This window comes from Chaetodon trifascialis, chromosome 24 (assembly GCF_039877785.1).
Source record: "Chaetodon trifascialis isolate fChaTrf1 chromosome 24, fChaTrf1.hap1, whole genome shotgun sequence".
Classification (NCBI taxonomy): Eukaryota; Metazoa; Chordata; class Actinopteri; order Chaetodontiformes; family Chaetodontidae; genus Chaetodon; species Chaetodon trifascialis.
Window position 1 is genome coordinate 13,533,842 of NC_092079.1, and position 25,046 is coordinate 13,558,887.

General features: G+C 43.8%; 3 protein-coding genes across 9 annotated transcripts; all 3 read left to right on the top strand.

Annotated features, from left to right (window-relative positions):
• Positions 1-3,155: 3,155 nt before the first annotated feature.
• LOC139352034 (OX-2 membrane glycoprotein-like) lies at positions 3,156-7,060 on the top strand. Its single transcript, XM_070994059.1, has 6 exons — positions 3,156-3,277; positions 3,792-3,881; positions 4,425-4,676; positions 4,808-5,143; positions 5,759-5,852; positions 5,945-7,060. The coding sequence occupies exons 1-6, from the start codon at positions 3,238-3,240 to the stop codon at positions 5,976-5,978; spliced, it is 846 nt and encodes a 281-aa protein (XP_070850160.1). The 5' UTR covers positions 3,156-3,237; the 3' UTR covers positions 5,979-7,060.
• Positions 7,061-10,456: 3,396 nt separating this feature from the next.
• On the top strand, positions 10,457-16,211 carry LOC139351951 (NLR family CARD domain-containing protein 3-like). Its single transcript, XM_070993875.1, has 10 exons — positions 10,457-10,635; positions 10,802-10,910; positions 11,181-11,300; positions 11,828-11,906; positions 12,065-12,281; positions 12,444-14,223; positions 14,317-14,490; positions 15,067-15,240; positions 15,430-15,476; positions 15,613-16,211. Exons 1-10 carry the CDS (start codon positions 10,581-10,583, stop codon positions 16,209-16,211), a joined length of 3,354 nt encoding a protein of 1,117 aa, XP_070849976.1. The 5' UTR covers positions 10,457-10,580.
• Positions 16,212-16,843: 632 nt separating this feature from the next.
• On the top strand, positions 16,844-24,879 carry LOC139352011 (protein NLRC3-like). Of its 7 annotated transcripts, none has more exons than XM_070994018.1 (13): positions 16,844-17,032; positions 18,243-18,367; positions 18,705-18,764; positions 19,037-19,156; positions 19,429-19,554; positions 19,827-19,946; positions 20,490-20,568; positions 20,727-20,943; positions 21,106-22,885; positions 22,972-23,145; positions 23,486-23,659; positions 23,845-23,891; positions 24,048-24,879. In XM_070994018.1, the coding sequence occupies exons 2-13, from the start codon at positions 18,279-18,281 to the stop codon at positions 24,605-24,607; spliced, it is 3,546 nt and encodes a 1,181-aa protein (XP_070850119.1). In that variant the 5' UTR covers positions 16,844-17,032; positions 18,243-18,278; the 3' UTR covers positions 24,608-24,879. The 7 variants fall into 7 exon arrangements, with proteins under 7 accessions (XP_070850119.1, XP_070850125.1, XP_070850122.1 ...); XM_070994019.1 differs by having other exon boundaries at positions 16,977-17,154; XM_070994021.1 differs by lacking the exon at positions 19,429-19,554 and having other exon boundaries at positions 16,957-17,032.
• The last annotated feature ends 167 nt before the right edge of the window (positions 24,880-25,046 follow it).

Genomic DNA, 25,046 nt, shown 5'->3' on the forward strand with positions numbered 1-25,046 from the left:
ACAGGACCGTAAATTTCAATCAGAATAACAGAAAAATTGCTCTCGTTGTGGCACACAAACAGCTGAAAACAACAAAGCTCAGCAAAGATGGGTCAATAAATAAGGACTGCTGTTTTATGTATATATATATACAGGTGTGCAAAAGTACATGAAGTAACAATGGATAACACAACGTCGATGTAAAAGTCCAATGTTTGGATAGAGAGTACAGATAGTGGAGTTATCACTGTCGCAGGTGACTGATGCTTTTATTTCAGACTTCTAGTTCTTTGGTTTCCACGTTGTCCAGGTAAACTTAAGTGTAACAGCTGTTTCATCCTTGGATTGATCCTTTTTAAAGGAATGATACGATGCGTATGTAGAAAAGCTGCCTGCCGATTGTCATCTCTGTATTGGAGCCTGATGCCCTCTGACCATTATGATCTTATTGGTCTTAGATTATTTTACAAATGTCTGAATTGGTACAAACAGCACATCTGACTAAGAGAACAAATATCACTCCTTTAAAGTTTAGGAGACTCCGCCAGTAAAAGTGTGTCACATGTCCAGGATCCATACTGCCATCAGCATCCCGTCACTGATCAACACAAAACCACAGTGTGACCTTCACTTTATTTGTTACAAGAATGAGGAAGACTTTCTTTCATTCTCAGTCCTTTGTTGTTGTTTTTCTCTCGGGCGTTCCCCGACAAACACTTCTTTTTATTCACAGAGGAAGTACAACTAAGTCGATCAACGATCACTGTTGTCCACCCGTTCGCACTCTTTAAGTCTGCAGTTGATTTACGTGAAGTGCATTTCTTTTTAGGGTTTTGATCAGTCATTACACATCAGCGTTCGGGGCAGGCCCTGTCAGCAGATCATTAGGGGTCAAGAGAAGAGGTTTTCTCAGCACAGTCACGGGAGATTTGAGGGAAATGACTCAACAAAATTCATCATCTGCACGTGACGAGGTCTTGACAAGGTTGAACTTCATTAAAGCAATGCAATGAACCTGGGTTATGAACTCTTGTATTTTGTTCACACTAGAGGAACTAGATGAGGAGCGTCGAGCTGTTCTGAGTGGGCCGCTGTAGGTTAGCCTTAGATGATAGAAGGTAGATTTAAAGCTGCATCAAGCCGCCGAGTATCTGCTCTTTGCCTGGGTGAGAGCAGGATTCAAAGGCATTTCAGAAGTACCTTCAGTCAGGATTACAGTGTGGTGTCGCCTGTCCAAAGATGACACCTAATGATGGGTCAAAACATCATATAGCACCAACGCTAGTTTTCCATTAGAAAGCTCACCCAGCTTTGAACCCTCAGTTCTCTTCTCTGGACGCTCTCCTCAGGAAAACGAAGCTGAACCTGCTCACTGACTGACTGCAGCTGGTGCACAGAGAAAGTCTGACAATCAGAGAAGAGAGAAGCGGTCCTCAGGACTGAAATAGATCCAGATACTTTCTGGTCGGATCAAGATCATACAGCTGTGGATTTAATGCTGCCACGTGGTAATATGAGTAAACCACAGCCGTTAGCTATGCTTTCAGCGTCGCGTTCTAGTTTTAAATTACAGGTGTGTGATAGCGCAGGTGTTTTCCTGAAGACTTTGCATTGGGTTTTTCCAAAGTTCCAAAGTGTGATTGCTGCAGAGGAGATGCTAGCATCCAGGCAAAATAAGGGCCTTGTAAAACACCTATCTGTAATCTATAATCACATCATGTTTCATGAGTTTTATCCATTTGTGTGCTTCATGATGTGCAATCGAACCTTTGACCGAGCCCTTCCCACTTTGGGTTGTGTAATCTTGATGATTCCAACATTTCTGATTAAATGTGATATTGAAAATGAAAATGATTGATGTTTGTGGAGAGTTTACTGAATAATTATGATTTTAAAAATTGTTTTATCATCTCTTCCTTTAACATTTTCCCAGGCTGTGTCTCCACGGATTAGACCGACTTCAGTGGCTTAAGGTGCTGTTCCACCTAGCAGTTAGGTTCTTTCCTGCATCCTTAAGAAGAATTATGCAGTAACTTCCCCTCCAGGATGTTTGCTAAACAGACTTAATCATGTGAGATCAGTCATGGCAAATTGCACAACAAATCCACAGAGGCAGGATGGCGGGCAGGGGGCATGATGCACCGCAGATGCATTAGCATGTGATTCCTCTCTGATCACTTCCTGTCGCGCCCTGTTGTGATGCATCCCATGAAAAATGTCACTGCACACAATGAGAGCAACAGTGTGCCCTGTAGCTCCTGAACGTAAGACGTCCTGACTGGGTTTCACATTTACAAACATTCCTGACATGTTAGTGGACAGACGTGAAACTAAGATGGTAAGATAAGACGAGGAACACGAGGTCAACATCCTGCAGCAAGTCTGGTTTTAATCTCATACTCAAACGTGCTCAGTCAGTAGTAGTTTACAGTACACAGCTTACAGTATAGTGTTTGCACTGAGTACACCCTGAGAGCACAAATTAATCATGTCAAGCCTGTTGACATGTTATAATCACGTTACTCAGAATTGGGCGGACTTTCCCAGCACACTCCTGGCTGTCAGGTGTGGTTGCCCGGGGTGACATGGGGCAGGTATCACTCCTCTTATCACCCTTGAGAGTGCGATCATGTCGCTACTCCGCAGGGACATGGTGTCTTGGTTAAAACCTCATAACACCAAGAGGCCACCAGACCTGCAAACTTCTGCCTCTGGGAATTTTTTTTGCCTTTTTCTGAAATTGATGTAACAGCAGTTGGACAGTAAGTACACAATTCAGTGGAGCTTCATAGAAGGAACATTAATAGTAGTAATACTAACAATGAGAAAGAGCAGTATGAGTCACTGATGCTGAAAGTCAATCCACACTTTTGCTTCTCTATAATCACCATTCAGAGTACAGTGTGACCTCCTCAAAGACTAATGTCATGAACAAAACGAGTGCTGTTATGAATATTCAGGAGGAATCCACTTTACCTCGACAGTCCTGCAGCATGAACGCGGTCTGTTTGCACATCATGTAATTATATGCGGAGGAGACTTTTCCTTTAATTCCTCGAATGACCTCATTTGCGTCATTGTCTCCCAGACCTCTTTTGGGAAGCTGCACACGTCAACAGATAGCTCAGAGGAATCCCCCCCCCTTCCCCCCTCCCTCACGCTCTCCTCTCTACTTTCTTTCTCTCGGTTTCATTTGGTCTGGTTTAAAAGGCTGCTCAGAGGACAAACTGAAAGTGCTCCTTGCACACAGTAAAGAAAATGTTGCACATCCTGGTTTTAACTGGTTTGCTCTTTCAAGGTAAGTGACACTGATGGGGAGGGCGACCCCTGTGTATTCACTCTGAATCTGTTTTTAATTGCAGAAAGTCGTAGCAGTTACAGACACTCATAGCTTATCATTTGGACTTAAATTGCTCATGTATGTTTTTTTTTTTACTTCTTTATTTTTGTTTTGTATACCTCTAATTATTAGTTACTTTTTCTATTCATCTGTACTTTCTCCTGTATCCTGTTTCTGGTGTTGTGCTGCTGCAGCTGAACGTCTCCTCTGGGGATGAATAAAGGCTAAAACCTATCATTTATAATGTCTAGTAATCTATATGTCATTTATAGGCTGCATTGTTATCATACTGCATTATTTATAATGGACTACATTCAAAGGGCTTGGATGGAAAATGGTATTTAATAGAAAATGTGTGTTATTCACAGCTAAAGCGTGTCCATCGTTTTAGTTCCTCTTCATGTATTATTGAACAGCACAACAAATCATATTGACTTTAACCACTTACTGAAACTCAGCTCTTGATTTTCAGCCTCGACATCGCAGATCACCAGTCACGGTAACTCAACAGGTGACTACGGCGGGGATGCGCACTACACGTGCACATTACTCAACCCCACAGGTGCAGAGACAACTTTGTTTTGCAAATGCCAGTTTTCTAATCAAGATATAACCAGTGGTGCAACAAGTATTCAGTTACTGAACAAAAGTGTCGATACAGTACTGTAAAAATACACCGTTAAAACACCGAGTAAAAGTCCTGCATTGAAATTGTCACTGTCATACTGCTGTATGATAGATTAATATGACTCACGCAATCATCGATTATGATTATTTTCTCTATTAATCAATTGATTGCTTGGTTTGTAAAAATCCTGAAAATGCCATCATCTGTACATGTGACGATGTACACACGGTTACATGTGTGTACAGCTGGATTGTTTAATTTACAGCAAAATATCAAACTTTATAAACCCTTCATGTGTGCAAAAATATTCATTTGTAAGTAAAAGTACAATATTTTCTCGTGGCAGAAGCAGAAAGTGGCACAAAAGGAAGAGAAAGTAAAGTACAAGTACTTCAAATTTGTACTTGAGAAGATGCACTCGGTGACATCGCACCACTGTTGGCTCCCTCTGATTGGAGGACTTCTGTTTCCCTGCAGGTGTGCAACAGGTCACATGGCAGAGGCGCTTCAAGGATGAGACCCCACAGAATTTGGCGACCTACAGCAAGCGATTTGGACTGCAAGTCAACAAGCCTTATCAGGGGAAAGTGATCTTCACAGAAGCGTCCCTCAGCTCCACGTCCATCACCCTGAGGAACGTAACATGGGAAGACGACAGCTGTTACATTTGTTCTTTCAACGTGTATCCTGACGGCTCCAAAGAGACGCAGACTTGCCTCACAGTGCAAGGTAAATCACAGCAAAAATGACAGCAAAAGCAATCCTTTTCCTGTCACATCGGATCATTTTGTAACGAAAGCATTCGTACGATCATTTGCCAGAATATCTTGCAGAATGACAGCGTTTTATTGTCTGTGCAGGGATTTCCCAGGTGGAAACAGGTGTGGAAGTTCCCAGCAGTGAACTCGGGGGAGAAAATGGGCAGGAGGTTGTGTTCAGCTGCTCTGCGACAGGTAAACCAGCTCCAACCATTCAGTGGGACTACTCACCTGATGTCCGGCTCCTAAAACAACCACGGACTACTACAGTATCCACCAGAGACCACACGTTCACCAGCAGCCGCAACATCACTCTGGAAGTACCTCTGAACTGGAGTGGACACGTGGAGTGTCTGCTGAACAGTGGAATGACGGGACAAAGGCGGGAGAGGATCTTTTTTTCTGATGGAGAAAGGGATGACGAGACAGAAGAGGAGGGTATGCATATCATTTTCGATAAGAGTGGACAGTCATCATGTAAGTGAAGCATAACAGGATGAGTCTGGTTCACTAGCAAGTGACCCGCCCAGGAAGTCCCAATGGCAGAATTATTCTAGAGTACTGGAGGACTGGTTTCCCTATAAAATTCCCAGCAATGAGCAGATTTGCTAACAATGAGTTAACAGTGACTCAGCAGTGTTGACTGTCAAGGAAGTGACCTGCTGAAAAAGTCTCAGCCCCGATCAAAGCAAAGTCAGAGTAATTAGCACCTTGGCTAATTATCCTGAGTGACTGGAAGGGAAGCTGCACACCCATCACACCAGTTTGCACTTCCTGCTTAGCTGATGTTAATTGATCAGATCGTAGCATGCCTGTTAGTCCGCTGAAGCGTGACTCCTTATCAGACGGTTTCAGTTTCACTTCTCAGTAGGTTTCACCTTCCAGAAAAACCCGCTTCACAGTACAATGACTTGCACTTATAAATGAGCTCTCTGGGGAAGTCAGGTCTCTGCATTAAACAGTGTTAGAGGGAAAATTTTCCACCTTCCTCTTTTAGATGAGTGCAGTTCACCTTATTTCTGTGCAGACTGACCCTGTGCTGTTCTTCTTCAGGGAACAGGCTGTCTGCTTCAGGGGTTGCACTGGTAGTCAGTGCTGTTGTGTTCGTTTCCCTCATCGCTGTTGGTGCCGCATTGAAGCGAAAAAGGTGAGATGTTTGACACAATGTACTGTAAGACATCTTCTGAACGGGAAATACACAGCAGTTTCATAAGCTCTGCTCTTCTCTTTTCCTGGCAGGTTAAAGGGCAACAGAAGAAATGAAAATGTTTGATGAGAAACCAGTGAATATTCAAGCATGCAAGCATTACAAGAGCACCAACATAAACTTTAGCGAGGTATCAGTGAGTTAAGCTAAAAGATGCTGTCCAAGATCCAGCCTCCACGGGAAGCTTTCACAACGCAGCCACATCGTTTGGAAAGCTACACGTCTCATCTGCATTTCTGTAAAATTGAAAAACTCAGCACTTTAACTGTGTCAGTGGAGCTTCAGGCTTGACGCTTGTTCAGGCGTCGCTGAGTGTAAAAATGCAGCAAGCATTGATTCATAAGAGTATGACAACCAGCTTTGAGCAGAATGGATGAGATGTAGGACCATGAAGCAGTTAAATATGCTCTCATTCAGAGTTACAGTGGTTGCAGCACGGTGCATTAGGAACGCTTTGCTTCAGGGACCTGGAACAGGCAGATTATCAGCAGAACCGGCTCGTGTTTTGCTAATACAGGAGAATTGAGAATGAGGACGTGCCTGGCAGTAACGTCACTGATGGGCTGTGGTTCCATCTGGTGGCCTTTGTGGGGGAAAAGTGCAGCATGTGTGAGCAATCAATATGATGAAATCTCTTCATTTTTTTTTGCTCTGGAAATTTGAGCGGTTTGCTTAAATATGGGATCCATGAAGCTGCATGTGAAGATGATCAGATGATGATTTTATTCCAGTGACGACATCTAAACTATATAGATATAAATATATATATATGTCTCTATAAAGTTTAAATTATGCCAAATATATTATGTAATCGATAATATGTATTATTTTTTAATATTGCTTTCAAAGTGTGGTGGCGCATTTTGGCACTTTAATGTTCAACGTATGTGTTCAGTCATGTTATTTATTGCTCAATGTACATCTACCTTCACACGAAACTGAAATACACCTTGACTGTATGGCTGTACTTGTGGTGTAGTGCTTATGTGTGTGTGTGTGTGTGTGTGTGTGTGTGTGTGTGTGTGTGTATGTTTGTCATGATCTAGTCACTTCCATTGATGTGTTTTTATTAATTTATTCTCTGATCTTTTTCCAGATAGTTATTTATTTTTGTTCACTGAATTAAAACACGATGCTTTAATGGTTATTATTTCACTCGTGCAGTGTTTCTGTTGCCCTGGATTATATGTATAAGGAATAAGGGTCCTCACAAATATTGGACAAATGTTAACAATGCTAACAAATGTAAAGCCTCAAACACAGGCTCAGGATGTAAGTCAAGAAACGAAATGAAAAATCATGTGAAGTGATGGATGTCTGCATAGTTAGAAGAAACACTGGACTCTTCCATGAAGGTGAGAAACTGATGATACATTAAGTTTGTACAAGCCTGCGGAATTTATTTGTCTTTACCTGAAAGCACACCTGTGTGATTCCTGTGCTGTCACATGTTCAACCTGTGCGATATTCACAGTAATCAGTCAGATTTTAACTAATGAGAACATAAGTCAATGTCCCCAAAAGTGGTGGAAACGCTGGTGCAACAGGTGCTGAGTTCATCAGCTGGTCTGGAGGACAGGCCGAGGGAGTCCTGAGTGTGTTCCAGGCGGCTGCAGGGTCAGCGGTACCTGAATCCTTGATATATGCTGCTGCTGTCCTCAGGGCGTCTCAGAGACTCAGTCAGCACTGCAGTCCTGCATGGTTTAGCCCTCTTCAGTTCCCGTCTGTTTGTTGGTATGAAGGTCAATCAACAATGTCATAAATGTTGTCACACAGCCAGATTCTTTTGAAAGGCTTCATTGTCTGCAACTTCATCCAGTTTGTGGCGGGGGTGGGGGGGTGGTGTTTGTGGGAACCATACAGGGTGCTTGTGTCCTGGATAGTCTGTGTGTTTGCAGTCATGCAGTTCATTAATTCCCCGATGTTTAGGAGCGTAATCTGATCAGAGCTGTTGTTCATAATGGAGAAAAAAATACAGAACGCTGATAAGAGGCTGATATTTAGGTCGTAGATCATAGGACCACATGTAAAACACAGCAGCAGCAGGAACAATGAAGGAACACTCATTAAATGAAACTTCAGTCCATGAGTTTGTCTGTCGTGGTGCATGCTGGGAATCCTCACTGACAATGTGAACTCACACAAACTACAGTATATTATCCAATATGTGGCTTTACGTGTTTTTGCTTCTAAAGTGTCAGACGACAGTTAATCAGTGATTTTTGAACTCACATTGGATTAAAAGATTGTTTCACTTTTTCAGTTTTGTTTGACAAAACCAAATAACATATTTTTTTTACCACAGTAACGAACGCTCATTAAAGTGATGTCAGCTTTTAAAACTCACTAAAGATACTTTCTGGAACACCAGTAACTACAAACAAGCACGTCCTCAACTTTGAGCTTATTGAGGTCAACATTTATTATATCTTTATACGCTCCCATCAAACATCAACTCTTTATCACGTCTTTCACTGTCAGTTAGATCTGATTAATGTTTAACTCGCTCACACGCTTATCTGTGTGTTTAGACTTTACTTTCATTCTCTCTGGATGTTGTGGAGCAGACTGGATTCTCCATCTCAGCCTCCAGCTGAAGGTAAAGAATCAACTTTGGAATGTTTTTTTAATTGTTAGCACAAGCTGTTGTTAGCTTAGCTTCACCAGAAACAGCAGAAATCTGCAGCTCCGTCGTTCATTTCTCCAAACTCACAAGTCTGAGTTTAACTGAAGGTGAAACAAACGACATGTTAAAAACATCGGCCATGCTGTGCTGATGTTTGTGAGAGCAAACGCTGGAATAAGATTTGATCCTCAAGAGCTGATGTGGAGACAACAGGAAGGAGCATTGAGAGGGCTGAGAGCAGCTTAAAGTTTGATTCTGTCATTAAATATGGACCTGCATCGCTAAGAGCTCTTAACTCCCCTCCAACACGAACAAGTGTCGGTTCTTGTAGTCAGTTTGTACTTAAACGTGATCAATAAATAAATAAAAGATTAATTTTTTCATATTTTCTTAAACGGCTTGATTGAGTCCGTCAGTATTTTATTTTGAAAGGTGTCTCTGCTTTGGTAAGTCCCAGTGGTGGAAAGTAACTAATTTACTCAAGTACTGTAATTAAGAACAATTAGTACTTTAACTGAATATTTCTGCTACTTTACTAGTATCATTACCATTTTGACTTTTTATTTCACAACATTTTGTTCCTTTTTAAAACAAGATTTGAATGAAAATCAATGCATCAGTTTATTAAACTGCAGAAAAGTCTAAAACCGTTTAAACTGGTTCCACTTCGACCAACTACAGTGTTTAAGTACTCGTTACACATCAGTGATACAACAACATGATAATAAAACCATTCAAGGAGCCGTTCTGATGAACTTTGTTCTCAGAGATGAAATTTAATATCTATTGCTGGCACATTAGTTTGTCTGAAGTTAAGGTTAATTTTTATCTCAGTTCAAAAATCACGCTGCCTCTGTGGACTTTGGGCTCCTTATCAAGTTTCAGCTTTACTGTAATTATAACACACTGAAATACAGTTAGAGCTCCTCCACACTGAACACGCAGAACATGGATAAAAACAGATTCAAATATTTTAAATTCCAAGAGAATAAAACATTAAAACAGAACAAAGCAAATAACTCCAAATAACTCATAATAACTCCAAAGAAATGATTTAAGTAAAACTAAGTTCTATTCATAAGGAAGATACAGTTACACATATACAGTACATATATAAACATATATACACATATACACAGATATGTATGTGCATTCATCCAAAAAACATTGAGCAATATCAGTGTAATATGCAAGTTATAGTGGAAAACCTGAGACAGTGGAAATGAGGACAGTGCAAAGGTTAGATAAGATAAAAACTTTATTGAGCTGACACCAGGGAAATGAAGCTGTTACAGACAGCAAGAATAGCAAGAAGAACAAGGAGATGTGGAAAAAGAGCAGATACACCATGAAAAGGATACAAAGTAAAATCAACTACATGTATGTGCATTATATTCAAAAAGAATATAAAAATAATATTGGCATGAGAACGAGGGCTCAGGTTCTCACTGGAGTTTTTTTAATTGCACATGAGGAAGACCTGGATAATAAAATACAGTAGAAAATATATAACACAGTAGAAAAAAAACATGTAATATTGCACAAGATATTTGCACAGATGTAATGGACATGAGCAAACGTGATGTGGTGTGAAACAGCATCAGCACTGTGCCATGTGAACTGCTGACTACAACATATTGTGAATATCAAGGATCATTCAGGCGTAAAGAAACTTTCAGTGATGTTGAATTTACTGAATATTACAGAAACTGAAACTTTCTGTCAGATTCACTCAGTGTGTGTCAGAGGATGAAAAGGGTCCTCCAGGCATCAAGTGTGTGCTGGCTGCTCTTCACTTCACTGCAGCTTCATGGCGCCATCTAGTGGACTGATAGAAGTACAGCAGCTCAGCCTCACGCCGCTGTCTGAATGCATTCAGCTGACACTGACATGAGAGACGAGATAACAGCCAATCAGAGGAGGAGCAGCTGATATTTGGACAGGAGAAACCATGAAAGGATGATTTCAGCTGATGTGCACATGAATGATTTGTGTTTCCTCTCCAGATCAAAGTGTGTGTGAGCTGATGTGAGTTCAGCAGCATGAATCGGTGTGAGGACAGAGAGGAGGGAGTCCGTCCCTCTGAAACCAGTCTGTGTGGGGACGATGACGTCCAAACCAAAGCTCAGAGGTGAGATAAGGACTTCTGACTGTCCAGGACTCGTCTCCATGTCAGAGCACTCAAATCTGTCCCAACCATCATTATTCACACTCAAAGCTCTGAGTATGTTGTGTTGAAGGCCAGAGCAGCAGGACCCACCAGACTCTGCTGGACCTGGACCTGGACCTGAACCCAGCTGTGTGTCCCTCAAGAGCGACCAGTCAATGGATGGCCTCTTTCATTTTAAACAGCAACATGTCTCTGACAGACAGTAAGTTGTTCTCAGTATTAAACTCATGTTGAACAGTTTGACCTGACGTCCATATTTCCTCCTCATGTGTCCACTGCTGATGTTTGTCCTCATTAAATCCAGTCTGACCAGTTGTCCTTCTAATGTTCATGTTCTCCTCGAGTGATGATGAAGGTTTGAGCAAAATTAGTATTAAAGGACATTTTTCCAGTCTGTCCCTAAACAGCACTGACATGTCCACATGGACACTGAAAGCTGAGGATAATGGTGGTCTTCCTGTGTGTCTGACAGGATCTATGGCAGACAAACCTCTGCTGGACCTGGACCTGGACCCAGCTGTGTGTCCTTCAGGAGCGACCAGTCAATGGATGGCCTCTTTCATTTTAAACAGCAACATGTCTCTGACAGACAGTAAGTTGTTCTCAGGATTGAAATCATGTTGGACAATATGACCTTTATATTCAATATCATCCTTCTTCACATTCATTTATATTCTTACTAGTGAAAGCTGCCCAGTACAACCAGTCGTCAACTCTTGACTTCAGTTGAACATTTTCTCCACACACATTCTGACTGATGACTGCATGAATATACAACAGTGATTTCATTGGTGTCTAAATGCTGCAGAAACTCAAAGAGGAGACAATGCTCAAAAATGTGTTGTGCGGAAAAGAACAAATACATGTTCAAGTACAAAAGAAACAGCCAGAAAAACTGCTATGAGCAACACCTGTACCTGTTTGCCTTCATGTAGGCCAACTCAGTAAAGAGAAAGCTGCACAGAAATGCAGACTGTTGATTGGGATCAGCAGTGCGAGCAGGGGAAGCCATCGGATTCATTGTTGTAATCAACACTTCAGCTCAAAGGACCTTCAGCTTGTCTTTGTTTCTGTGTGGACGGACATGATGTGAGCTAATTCTTCATGACTCCTCCACAGAGTCCACCAGGAGAGCTCAGAGGTTCCCAGTGGTCAGTCTGCCCAGCAGCATCAGACTCACCTGGACTCCATATTTCTGGTCTGTACATGTACAACAGCTGCTTTCACATCTGTTCTGTCCACAATAATCTCCACGCTGCACTTTTTAGACCAGTGGACCGTCAGTCTGTCCAACATGGATCTGATGTTTGCTTCCATGATTTCACTTTGTGTCATTCATATCATCTTCTGTTCCAGCTGCTGGAGGAGAACATTGTCTCTTTTGTGAGGAACGAGCTGAAGAAGATCAAGACGGTTCTGAGGGCAGATTACCCAGAATGCTTAGAGAGTCAGGGGGAGGATGAGTATGAGGATGCAGAGCAGAGGAGGAGCAGCAGAGAGGCATTTCTGAAGATCACGCTGCACTTCCTGAGGAGAATGAAGGAGGAGGAGCTGGCTGAGCGTCTGCAGAGCAGTAAGAGGATTTCTCTAAAGGTTTAACTGCTGGATCAGTGAACATTCACTGATGTCCAACAGATGGACCAAAATGTGTTTATATTTGTATTTTTGGGGGGAATTAAATAGCCATGTACCTCATGAATCACTTATTGATCTTATCTGTTGTGTCTTCATTCAGGAAGTCCTGCTCCACTTTATCAAGGTAAACTTAAATGTAACCTGAAGGAGAAGTTCCAGTGTGTGTTTGAGGGGGTCGCTAAAGCAGGAAAGCAGACCCTCCTGAATCAGATCTACACAGAGCTCTTCATCACAGAGGGAGGGACTGGACAGGTCAATGATGAACATGAGGTCAGACAGATTGAAACAGCATCCAGGAAACCACACGGACCAGAAACCACAATCAGATGTGAAGACATCTTTAAACCACCTGGACGAGATGAACCAATCAGAACAGTGATGACAAAGGGAGTGGCTGGCATTGGGAAGACGGTCTTAACACAGAAGTTCACTCTGGACTGGGCTGAAGACAAAGCCAACCAGGACATACAGTTAACATTTCCATTGACTTTCAGAGAGCTGAATGTGCTGAGAGAGAAAAGGTTCAGCTTGGTGGAACTTGTTCATCACTTCTTTCCTGAAACCAAAGAAGCAGGAATCTGCAGGTTTGAAGAGTTCAGCGTTTTGTTCATCCTTGACGGTCTGGATGAGAGTCGACTTCTTCTGGACTTCACCAACAATGAGATCCTGACTGATGTCACAAAGTCCACCTCAGTGGATGTGCTGCTGACAAACCTCATCAGGAGGAAACTGCTTCCCTCTGCTCGCCTCTGGATAACCACACGACCTGCAGCAGCCAATCAGATCCCTCCTGAGTGTGTTGACATGGTGACAGAGATCAGAGGGTTCACTGATGAACAGAAGGAGGAGTACTTCAGGAAGAGGTTCAGAGATGAGGAGCAGGCCAGAAGAATCATCTCCCACATCAAGACATCACGAAGCCTCCACATCATGTGCCACATCCCGGTCTTCTGCTGGATCACTGCTACAGTTCTGGAGGATGTGATGAAGACCAGAGAGGAAGGACCGCTGCCCAAGACCCTGACTCAGATGTACATCCACTTCCTGGTGGTTCAGACCAAAGTGAAGTACATCAAGTATGATGGAGGAGCTGAGTCAGATCCTCAGTGGACTCCAAGGAGCAAGGAGATGATTGAGTCTCTGGGAAAACTGGCTTTTGAGCAGCTGCAGAAAGGAAACCTGATCTTCTACCAATCAGACCTGACAGAGTGTGGCATCGATATCAGAGCAGCCTCAGTGTACTCAGGAGTGTTCACACAGATCTTCATAGAGGAGAGAGGACTGTACCAGGACAGGGTGTTCTGCTTCGTCCATCTGAGTGTTCAGGAGTTTCTGGCTGCTCTTCATGTCCATCTGACCTTCATCAAGTCTGGAGTCAATCTGCTGTCAGAACAGCAAACAACCTACTATGAATCTGCAGAGACACACTTCTACCAGAGTGCAGTGGACAAGGCCTTACAGAGTCCAAATGGACACCTGGACTTGTTCCTCCGATTCCTCCTGGGTCTTTCCCTGCAGACCAATCAGAGTCTCCTACGAGGCCTGCTGACACAGACAGGAAGTGGCTCAGAAACCAATCAGGAAACAGTCAAGTACATCAAGAAGAAGATTGAAGAGACTCCCTCTGCAGAGAAAAGCATCAATCTGTTCCACTGTCTGAATGAAGTGAATGATCGTTCTCTGGTGGAGCAGATCCAACAGTCTCTGAGTTCAGGAAGACTCTCCACAGATAAACTGTCTCCTGCTCAGTGGTCAGCTCTGGTCTTCATCTTACTGTCATCAGAAAAAGATCTGGACGTGTTTGACCTGAAGAAATTCTCTGCTTCAGAGGAGGCTCTTCTGAGGCTGCTGCCAGTGGTCAAAGCCTCCAACAAAGCTCTGTAAGTGGAATTTAGTCATTGATAAATGTTCTATCTTTTAATAAGAGAAAAATAAACAATTCCTTCCTTTTTTCCTCACTGTTGTGTCTCCAGATTAACTGATTGTAACCTCTCAGAGAGAAGCTGTGAAGCTCTGTCCTCAGTCCTCAGATCTCAGTCCTCCAGTCTGAGAAAACTGGACCTGAGTAACAACAACCTGCAGGATTCAGGAGTGAAGCTGCTGTCTATTGGACTAGAGAGTCGAAACTGCACACTGGAAGCTCTAAGGTCAGAGAAGCTACTGTTTGTTTTGAAGGATTTAAGTTATTTCTCTGCATTTTGAGATTTAAAAGATCTCAGAAATTCAAGTTTGTAGGTGTGTCATTCAGTTTTGTAGTCATAGAAATGTCATGTTTGTGTGTAATTAAAATTGTGCAGGAACATTTTCACTGGTGAGGTTTCACAAAGTGCGGCATGAGTCTCTAAATTTAATGAATTTGCTATTATCAGAGTGTTGAGCAAACAAAGACTATGAGTCTACAGTTCATCTGATCGACTTCACACTTGCTGTGCGTGTTGCTGAGAACCTGAGGAAGTGCAGCATTGAGTGTTAAGTAGTTTGAATAAGGTATAACAGAAGTTAGAGAGAGAATTACTTCATTTTAATTGAACGTTTCTATTTTAAACAGCACACCTTTTCGGTCCTTTGTGGAACTGGTTCAGTGGCCCAGGAAGCTCACAGACCAGTTACATGTGCTGGAAATCATCTTACATGATACTACTCAGCCAATCGGATCTCTGTATTCTGACAGACACAGCAGGACCCTCAGATGATCTTCCATGTGTGTTGTTCTGTGTTTTCAGGCTGTCAGGCTGTCTGATCACAGAGGAAGGCTGTGCTTCTCTGGCCTCCGCTCTGACCTCCAACCCCTCCCATCTGAGAGAGCTGGACCTGAGCTACAATCATCCAGGAGACTCAGGAGTGAAGCTTCTGTCGGCTGGACTGGAGGATCCTCACTGCAGACTGGACACTCTGAGGTATGAAGAGGCTGCTGCAGCCTCAGTCAGTCAGTGTGAAAGAGGAGGAAGAGCTGGAAACATGTTGAGGCAGCAGGCAGAAGCAGGCCGGATCAACATGCTGTGTTTGTGTGTATGAGAGTGATGTAACGTCCATGTTCACATGCTGAAAGAGGAGGTGCTGCTCTGACGCCCCCCCCCTCCTTTCAGGGTGGAGCCTGCTGGAGTGCGATGGTTGAGACCAGGTCTGAGGAAGTGTAAGTGACAACAAAGCAGAGCACATTCAGCCATCTTCAACCTGTGACATCACTCATTCAAATCATCATCAAACTGTGGATCAATGAGCAGATGATCGATCAATAACTGCAGCTGTTTTCTTCTTCTCTCCATCAGATTCCTGTGAACTCACAATCGACACAAACACAGTGAACAGAAGCATCAAACTGTCTGACAACAACAGGAAGATGACAAAGGTGAAGGAGCCTCAGTCATATCCTGATCATCCACACAGATTTGACTGGTGGCCTCAGCAGCTGTGCTCAACTGGTGTGACTGGACGCTGTTACTGGGAGGCCGAGTCGAAAGGAGGATTTTCAGTATCAGTGGCTTACAGAGGAATCAGAAGGAAAGGAGACAGTGACATGTGTGTGTTTGGTTTGAATGATCAGTCCTGGAGTCTGCACTGCTCTGATGATGGGCGTGACACTGTCCGTTACAATAACAAAATAACATCCATCTCCTCCTCCTCCTCCTCCTCCTCCTCCTCCTCCTCTGTCCCCCACAGAGTAGGAGTGTATGTGGACTGGCCTGCCGGCATTTTGTCCTTCTACAGAGTCTCCTCTGACTCACTGATCCACCTCCACACCTTCAACACCACATTCACTGAACCTCTTTATCCTGGCTTTGGGCTCAGGATCTGGTCCCGTGTTGATGATTCAGTGTCTCTGTGTCCTCTAGAAGACATAACAAGAACAACAAAACAGGAAAAATGACACAATGAGTCTGTTTTGCAGTCAGTTTGTTTGTTGAAGTGAATGAGATGTTTGTCTTTGTTCTCACTGAATGAAGACCAGTTGTCTCCTTTTTCTAACACAGAAAAACAGGCATCTTTGATGACGGTACACCCCGGGTCCTCTCTGTCCATAACCTTTGACCTCTGTGGACAATAAGTGCCTCATAGTATGATCCACGTGATGCAGCCGACTACAAAGTCTGACTATTATTCCTGTAATTGTTGGCAGATTCCAGATCCAAATGTCACCTTCAGGAACAGACAGAGGTTATTTCATGTATCATACAAGTTTAATTGTATTTAAACTGCCAGCAGTCACCATGACTGTGAAGATGATTTGTCTATTGTCACGAAGAGACTCAGGAGGCTTCAACCTCACAAAAACTTCACCACAAAACAAAATCAAAACAACGTGAAACGACAGATAATTTCTCTTTTTATTTCATACACCAAGGTCGGTTTGAATGCACAATGCACGGTGTAAATGCTTCTGTTAATATCACTGTCTTCACAGGTTTATTATTGTGTATTTTCTACTTTCAATCAATCAAGACCATATTTCCTGTCAACACACAAAATGACTTTTCAAGCAGAAATTCAACTCACTCCTTTGGTATTTGTGAATAAATCCATGTCATGAAATGTAATATTGTCAGTTGTTCAGGCTACAAAATAAAACGACAGTGAACGGGTGTGGTTGGAGTCAAACCCTCCGTCATTTCCCTGAAGGATAAAGTTTAGTTTCAGTTTCGTGTGTGTTGTGGCGCAGCTGATTTTGTCTATATCATCCTCCGGCTGAAGGTAACGAAGCAACGTTGAAACGTCCGAATCGTTAGCACAAGCTGTCGTTAGCTTAGTTACGCCGGAAACAGTAAAAATATGAAGCTCCGTTGACTCTTTCTTCAAACTGACAACTTTTGCGCGTAAGTCGACACGAACGCGGCGAAACAACAACCGCCGTTAATAGCATCCGCCATGTTGTGTCGCGGTTTGGGAGCGTAAACGCTAGAATAGGGGCAGAAGTAGAGAGAGCTGGTCCTCATATGCTTAACAGAGAGTCACTCTTACTGTGTTGCACCTTTTCTTATTATTATCTGAAGGCAGCTTTTCTTGCCTGAATCAGCCTGTGGAAGAGGCGGACACGAGCCGCCGCTCTCACGCTGTCTCCGCCTCTGACGGCGACCTCGCTCGCCGTGTGCCAACTTAACGACTTTAGCGAGTGTTCAGACCCCTGTAGCGACTCTATTTCAAAAAAGCGACTTTTTCTGTTGTTATTTGAGACTTTTGGAGACTGTAACGTGAAAGCATGTATCGTTCGGACTCTTCGCCCCTCTTGGTCCTCCGAGCCGAAGAGGTTCCTCTCCGCTGCAGCACAGCAGGAGATGTTCACCCCTCCGCGTCCAGACTGTGAATGAATTGCGCATGCGCGAAGCCGCCCCGTCAACCACGGCCGGATGCAGATGTCAAATTTTCTTCGTGTTCATTTGTAGTTCTAAACATATTTAGACGATCCTTCAATCTTTTATTGACACTTGATCGATTTCAGGACATTGTTGATCTATATGGATAGATGTTTATTCAAAATTCAGCAGAGATAGAAAGTAAGTACATTTACTCAAGTACTGTAGTACAGTTTTCAGGTACTTGTGCTTTACTTACAGTCAAAGGAGACATTTTACTGCAGAACAGGTACTTTTACTGCTGATACTTTAACTACCTGAGCTGATAATGCTTAGTACTGAGAACTTTTACTTGAGTAAGAGTTTGAATGCAGGATTTCGACTTGGATTGGAGTATTTGTATATTTTTGCTGCTGCAGCTTTATGGCGCCATCTAGTGGACTGATAGAAGTACAGCAGCTCGGCCGCTGTCTGACTGCGTTCAGCGGATGCTGATATGAAACATAAGATAACAGCCAATTGGAGGAGCAGCAGCTGATATTTGACAGGAGAAACGATGAAAGGATGATTTCAGCTGATGTTCACATGAATGATTTGTGTTTCCTCTCCAGATCAAAGTGTGTGTGAACTGGTGTGAGTTCAGCAGCATGAATCGGTGTGAGGACAGAGAGGAGGGAGTCCGTCCCTCTGAAACCAGTCTGTGTGGGGACAATGACGGCCAGACCAAAGCTCAGAGGTGAGACGAGGATCTCTGACTGTCCAGGACTCGTCTCCATGTCAGAGTACTCAAATCTGTCCCATCCATCCATCCATTTTCTATGCCGCTTATCCCTTTCGGCTGTCAACGGGCGGGAGGTGGGGTACACCCTGGACCGGTTGCCAGCTGATCGCAGGGCAACATATATACACAAACAACCATTCACGCTCACACTCACACCTAGGGGCAATTTAGAGTCACCAATTAAACGAATGAGCATGTTTTTGGTGTGTGGGAGGAAGCCGGAGTACCCGGAGAGAACCCACCATCATGATTCACACTCAAAGCTCTGTGTGTGTTGTGTTGTGTCCTTCAGGAGCGACCAGTCAATGGATGGCCTCTTTCATTTTAAACAGCAACATGTCTCTGACAGACAGTAAGTTGTTCTCAGTATTAAACTGGTGTTGGACAGTTTGACCTGAAATGTCCATATGTCCTCCTCATGTGTCCACTGCTGATGTTTGTCCTCATTAAATCCAGTCTGACCAGTTGTCCATATAATGTTCATGTTCTCCTCGAGTGATGATGAAGGTTTGAGCAAAATTAGTATTAAAGGACATTTTTCCAGTCTGTCCCTAAACAGCACTGACATGTCCACATGGACACTGAAAGCTGAGGATAATGGTGGTCTTCCTGTGTGTCTGACAGGATCTATGGCAGACAAACCTCTGCTGGACCTGGACCTGGACCCAGCTGTGTGTCCTTCAGGAGCGACCAGTCAATGGATGGCCTCTTTCATTTTAAACAGCAACATGTCTCTGACAGACAGTAAGTTGTTCTCAGTATTAAACTGGTGTTGGACAGTTTGACCTGAAATGTCCATATGTCCTCCTCATGTGTCCACTGCTGATGTTTGTCCTCATTAAATCCAGTCTGACCAGTTGTCCATATAATGTTCATGTTCTCCTCGAGTGATGATGAAGGTTTGAGCAAAATTAGTATTAAAGGACATTTTTCCAGTCTGTCCCTAAACAGCACTGACATGTCCACATGGACACTGAAAGCTGAGGATAATGGTGGTCTTCCTGTGTGTCTGACAGGATCTATGGCAGACAAACCTCTGCTGGACCTGGACCTGGACCTGGACCCAGCTGTGTGTCCTTCAGGAGCGACCAGTCAATGGATGGCCTCTTTCATTTTAAACAGCAACATGTCTCTGACAGACAGTAAGTTGTTCTCAGTATTAAACTGGTGTTGGACAGTTTGACCTGACATGTCCATATGTCCTCCTCATGTGTCCACTGCTGATGTTTGTCCTCATTAAATCCAGTCTGACCAGTTGTCCATATAATGTTCATGTTCTCCTCGAGTGATGATGAAGGTTTGAGCAAAATTAGTATTAAAGGACATTTTTCCAGTCTGTCCCTAAACAGCACTGACATGTCCACATGGACACTGAAAGCTGAGGATAATGGTGGTCTTCCTGTGTGTCTGACAGGATCTATGGCAGACAAACCTCTGCTGGACCTGGACCTGGACCCAGCTGTGTGTCCTTCAGGAGCGACCAGTCAATGGATGGCCTCTTTCATTTTAAACAGCAGCATGTCTCTGACAGACAGTAAGTTGTTCTCAGTATTAAACTGGTGTTGGACAATTTGACCTTTATTTTGAGCGTCATTCCTCTTCACACTCATTTATTCTCACATGTGAAAGCAGCCCAGTATAACCAGTCTTCAACTCTTGACCCACATATTCTGACAGATGAATGCATGACTATAAACTCTTCTTGAGGCGAAGAGATGCTGTCTGCTAACGAAGTCTAACCCTGATTGCACTGAGTTACGACATCAAATCAACATTTTCTTGTCTCCAGTCATGTGACAACAGAAATAGAGACATGACAGTGATAACAGCTGGACTGTGATCAGCTGCTCAAAGAACAGAATGAACAAACAGAGAGTGTGAGGAAACACACAGTCTGTTTCTTGTTGATGCTGCTGATGAATTCACAGAAGGGAAGAACAACACAACACTTTAATGTCAAGGGAAACCATCGGATTCAATGTTGGAATCAACACTTCAGCTCAAAGGACCTTCAGCTTGTCTTTGTTTCTGTGTGGACGGACATGATGTGAGCTAATTCTTCATGACTCCTCCACAGAGTCCACCAGGAGAGCTCAGAGGTTCCCAGTGGTCAGTCTGCCCAGCAGCATCAGACTCACCTGGACTCCATATTTCTGGTCTGTACATGTACAACAGCTGCTTTCACATCTGTTCTGTCCACAATAATCTCCACGCTGCACTTTTTAGACCAGTGGACCGTCAGTCTGTCCAACGTGGATCTGATGTTTGCTTCCATGATTTCACTTTGTGTCATTCATATCATCTTCTGTTCCAGCTGCTGGAGGAGAACATTGTCTCTTTTGTGAGGGACGAGCTGAAGAAGATCAAGACGGCTCTGAGGGCAGATTACCCAGAATGCTTAGAGAGTCAGGGGGAGGATGAGTATGAGGATGCAGAGCAGAGGAGGAGCAGCAGAGAGGCATTTCTGAAGATCACGCTGCACTTCCTGAGGAGAATGAAGGAGGAGGAGCTGGCTGAGCGTCTGCAGAGCAGTAAGAGGATTTCTCTAAAGGTTTAACTGCTGGATCAGTGAACATTCACTGATGTCCAACAGATGGACCAAAATGTGTTTATATTTGTATTTTTGGGGGGAATTAAATAGCCATGTACCTCATGAATCACTTATTGATCTTATCTGTTGTGTCTTCATTCAGGAAGTCCTGCTCCACTTTATCAAGGTAAACTTAAATGTAACCTGAAGGAGAAGTTCCAGTGTGTGTTTGAGGGGGTCGCTAAAGCAGGAAAGCAGACCCTCCTGAATCAGATCTACACAGAGCTCTTCATCACAGAGGGAGGGACTGGACAGGTCAATGATGAACATGAGGTCAGACAGATTGAAACAGCATCCAGGAAACCACACGGACCAGAAACCACAATCAGATGTGAAGACATCTTTAAACCACCTGGACGAGATGAACCAATCAGAACAGTGATGACAAAGGGAGTGGCTGGCATTGGGAAGACGGTCTTAACACAGAAGTTCACTCTGGACTGGGCTGAAGACAAAGCCAACCAGGACATACAGTTAACATTTCCATTCACTTTCAGAGAGCTGAATGTGCTGAGAGAGAAAAGGTTCAGCTTGGTGGAACTTGTTCATCACTTCTTTCCTGAAACCAAAGAAGCAGGAATCTGCAGGTTTGGAGAGTTCAGCGTTTTGTTCATCCTTGACGGTCTGGATGAGAATCGACTTCCTCTGGACTTCACCAACAATGAGATCCTGACTGATGTCACAAAGTCCACCTCAGTGGATGTGCTGCTGACAAACCTCATCAGGAGGAAACTGCTTCCCTCTGCTCTCCTCTGGATAACCACACGACCTGCAGCAGCCAATCAGATCCCTCCTGAGTGTGTTGACATGGTGACAGAGATCAGAGGGTTCACTGATGAACAGAAGGAGGAGTACTTCAGGAAGAGGTTCAGAGATGAGGAGCAGGCCAGAAGAATCATCTCCCACATCAAGACATCACGAAGCCTCCACATCATGTGCCACATCCCGGTCTTCTGCTGGATCACTGCTACAGTTCTGGAGGATGTGATGAAGACCAGCGAGGAAGGACCGCTGCCCAAGACCCTGACTCAGATGTACATCCACTTCCTGGTGGTTCAGTCCAAAGTGAAGAACATCAAGTATGATGGAGGAGCTGAGTCAGATCCCCACTGGACTCCAGAGACCAGGAAGATGATTGAGTCTCTGGGAAAACTGGCTTTTGAGCAGCTGCAGAAAGGAAACCTGATCTTCTACCAATCAGACCTGACAGAGTGTGGCATCGATATCAGAGCAGCCTCAGTGTACTCAGGAGTGTTCACACAGATCTTCAAAGAGGAGAGAGGACTGTACCAGGACAGGGTGTTCTGCTTCGTCCATCTGAGTGTTCAGGAGTTTCTGGCTGCTCTTCATGTCCATCTGACCTTCATCAAGTCTGGAGTCAATCTGCTGTCAGAAGAACAAACAACCTACTATGAATCTGCAGAGACACACTTCTACCAGAGTGCAGTGGACAAGGCCTTACAGAGTCCAAATGGACACCTGGACTTGTTCCTCCGATTCCTCCTGGGTCTTTCCCTGCAGACCAATCAGAGTCTCCTACGAGGCCTGCTGACACAGACAGGAAGTGGCTCAGAAACCAATCAGGAAACAGTCAAGTACATCAAGAAGAAGATTGAAGAGACTCCCTCTGCAGAGAAAAGCATCAATCTGTTCCACTGTCTGAATGAAGTGAATGATCGTTCTCTGGTGGAGCAGATCCAACAGTCTCTGAGTTCAGGAAGACTCTCCACAGATAAACTGTCTCCTGCTCAGTGGTCAGCTCTGGTCTTCATCTTACTGTCATCAGAAAAAGATCTGGACGTGTTTGACCTGAAGAAATGCTCTGCTTCAGAGGAGGCTCTTCTGAGGCTGCTGCCAGTGGTCAAAGCCTCCAACAAAGCTCTGTAAGTGGAATTTAGTCATTGATAAATGTTCTATCTTTTAATAAGAGAAAAATAAATAAATTCCTGTTTCCTCACTGTCTCTTCAGACTGAGTGGCTGTAACCTCTCAGAGAGAAGCTGTGAAGCTCTGTCCTCAGTCCTCAGATCTCAGTCCTCCAGTCTGAGAAAACTGGACCTGAGTAACAACAACCTGCAGGATTCAGGAGTGAAGCTGCTGTGTGCTGGATTAGAGAGTCCACACTGCACACTGGAAGCTCTCAGGTCAGGATTCAACTGATGACCATTTAAAACCTGATTTACATGAGAGGATACACAGCTAACTTGAAGGACTGTGTTTGACAATAGGATTATTCAAAGGGCATGTTAGCAGAATGATGTTAGCATAAAGCTCAAAGCACTGCTGTGCCTCAGTACAGCCTCACAGAACTGCTAGTATGACTGTGGACTCATTACGATTTAGATCACAAAGACATGGACACTGTTAACTCCCTGAATCAGTCATTGTGTGAATTGACTGATTTTGAGACAGTTTCTTCTTGTATTTGATGGACTCAGCAGTACTCTCAGACAGTCTGACATGTGTGTTGTTCTGTGTTTTCAGGCTGTCAGGCTGTCTGATCACAGAGGAAGGCTGTGCTTCTCTGGCCTCCGCTCTGACCTCCAACCCCTCCCATCTGAGAGAGCTGGACCTGAGCTACAATCATCCAGGAGACTCAGGAGTGAAGCTTCTGTCGGCTGGACTGGAGGATCCTCACTGCAGACTGGACACTCTGAGGTATGAAGAGGCTGCTGCAGCCTCAGTCAGTCAGTGTGAAAGAGGAGGAAGAGCTGGAAACATGTTGAGGCAGCAGGCAGAAGCAGGCCGGATGAACATATTGTGTTGATGTGTGAGAGTGATGTCACGTCCATGTTCACATGCTGAAAGACGACGTGCTGCTCTGACCTTCCTCCTCCTTTCAGGGTGGAGCCCGCTGGAGTGCGATGGTTGAGACCAGGTCTGAGGAAGTGTAAGTGTGTCTTTCATTTGACTGATGACAACAAAGCAGAGCACATTCAGCCATCTTCAAACTGTGACATCACTCATTCAAATCATCATCAAACTGTGGATCAATGAGCAGATGATCGATCAATAACTGCAGCTGTTTTCTTCTTCTCTCCATCAGATTCCTGTGAACTCACAATCGACACAAACACAGTGAACAGACTCATCAAACTGTCTGACAACAACAGGAAGATGACAAAGGTGAAGGAGCCTCTGTCATATCCTGATCACCCAGACAGGTTTGACCAGTGTCCTCAGCTGCTCTGTTCAACTGGCGTGACTGGTCGCTGTTATTGGGAGGTCGAGTTGAGAGGAAGAGTTTTTCTCTCAGTGGCTTACAGAGGAATCAGGAGAAAAGCAGAGAGTGAGGACGGTTTGTTTGGACTGAACCATCAGTCCTGGAGTCTGATCTGCTCTGATGAAGGTGCTCATTACTCTGTCAGTCACAATAACAGAATAACGCCCATCTCCTCCTCTTCCTCCCCCTCCTCCTCCTCCTCTGTCTCAAACAGAGTGGCAGTATATGTGGACTGTCCTTCTGGCACTCTGTCCTTCTACAGAGTCTCCTCTGACTCACTGATCCACCTCCACACCTTCAACACCACATTCACTGAACCTCTTTATCCTGGCTTTGGGTTCTTGTTCAGGTCTGGTTCCTCAGTGTCTCTGTGTCCTCTGTAGGACGGAGTCTCCTCCTGTTAGAGAAACACCGCTGAACAGATCAGCTGAGTCTGTACAGGGTCACAGTTACAGTCACATCATTGTTTTAATCAACTATAATCAATGAGTTGTTGAATCGCTTGTGCAAAATTATTGAAAATACTCCTCATTTACGTTGTAATCTCTCACTTCCAGTCCTTAAAAGATGGAAGTTATAATTATTACGTTGTGGAAATGCACATAAATTCTTCCCTCTGGCTCTTGTTACAATAAAAGCTGAATGTTTCTGTGAGTGTGCCGAATGTCTTTCTCAGGTCAGGACTAGAAGTCCACAGATATGCTTTTTCTTCAAAACTCATGAAAATGTTGAATATCAGAGCCAATCATCAGTCAAGCTGTGATTAATTATTTCAGACAAATCTTATTTTCAAATCATGAAATACAGTTTTTCCAAATTTTG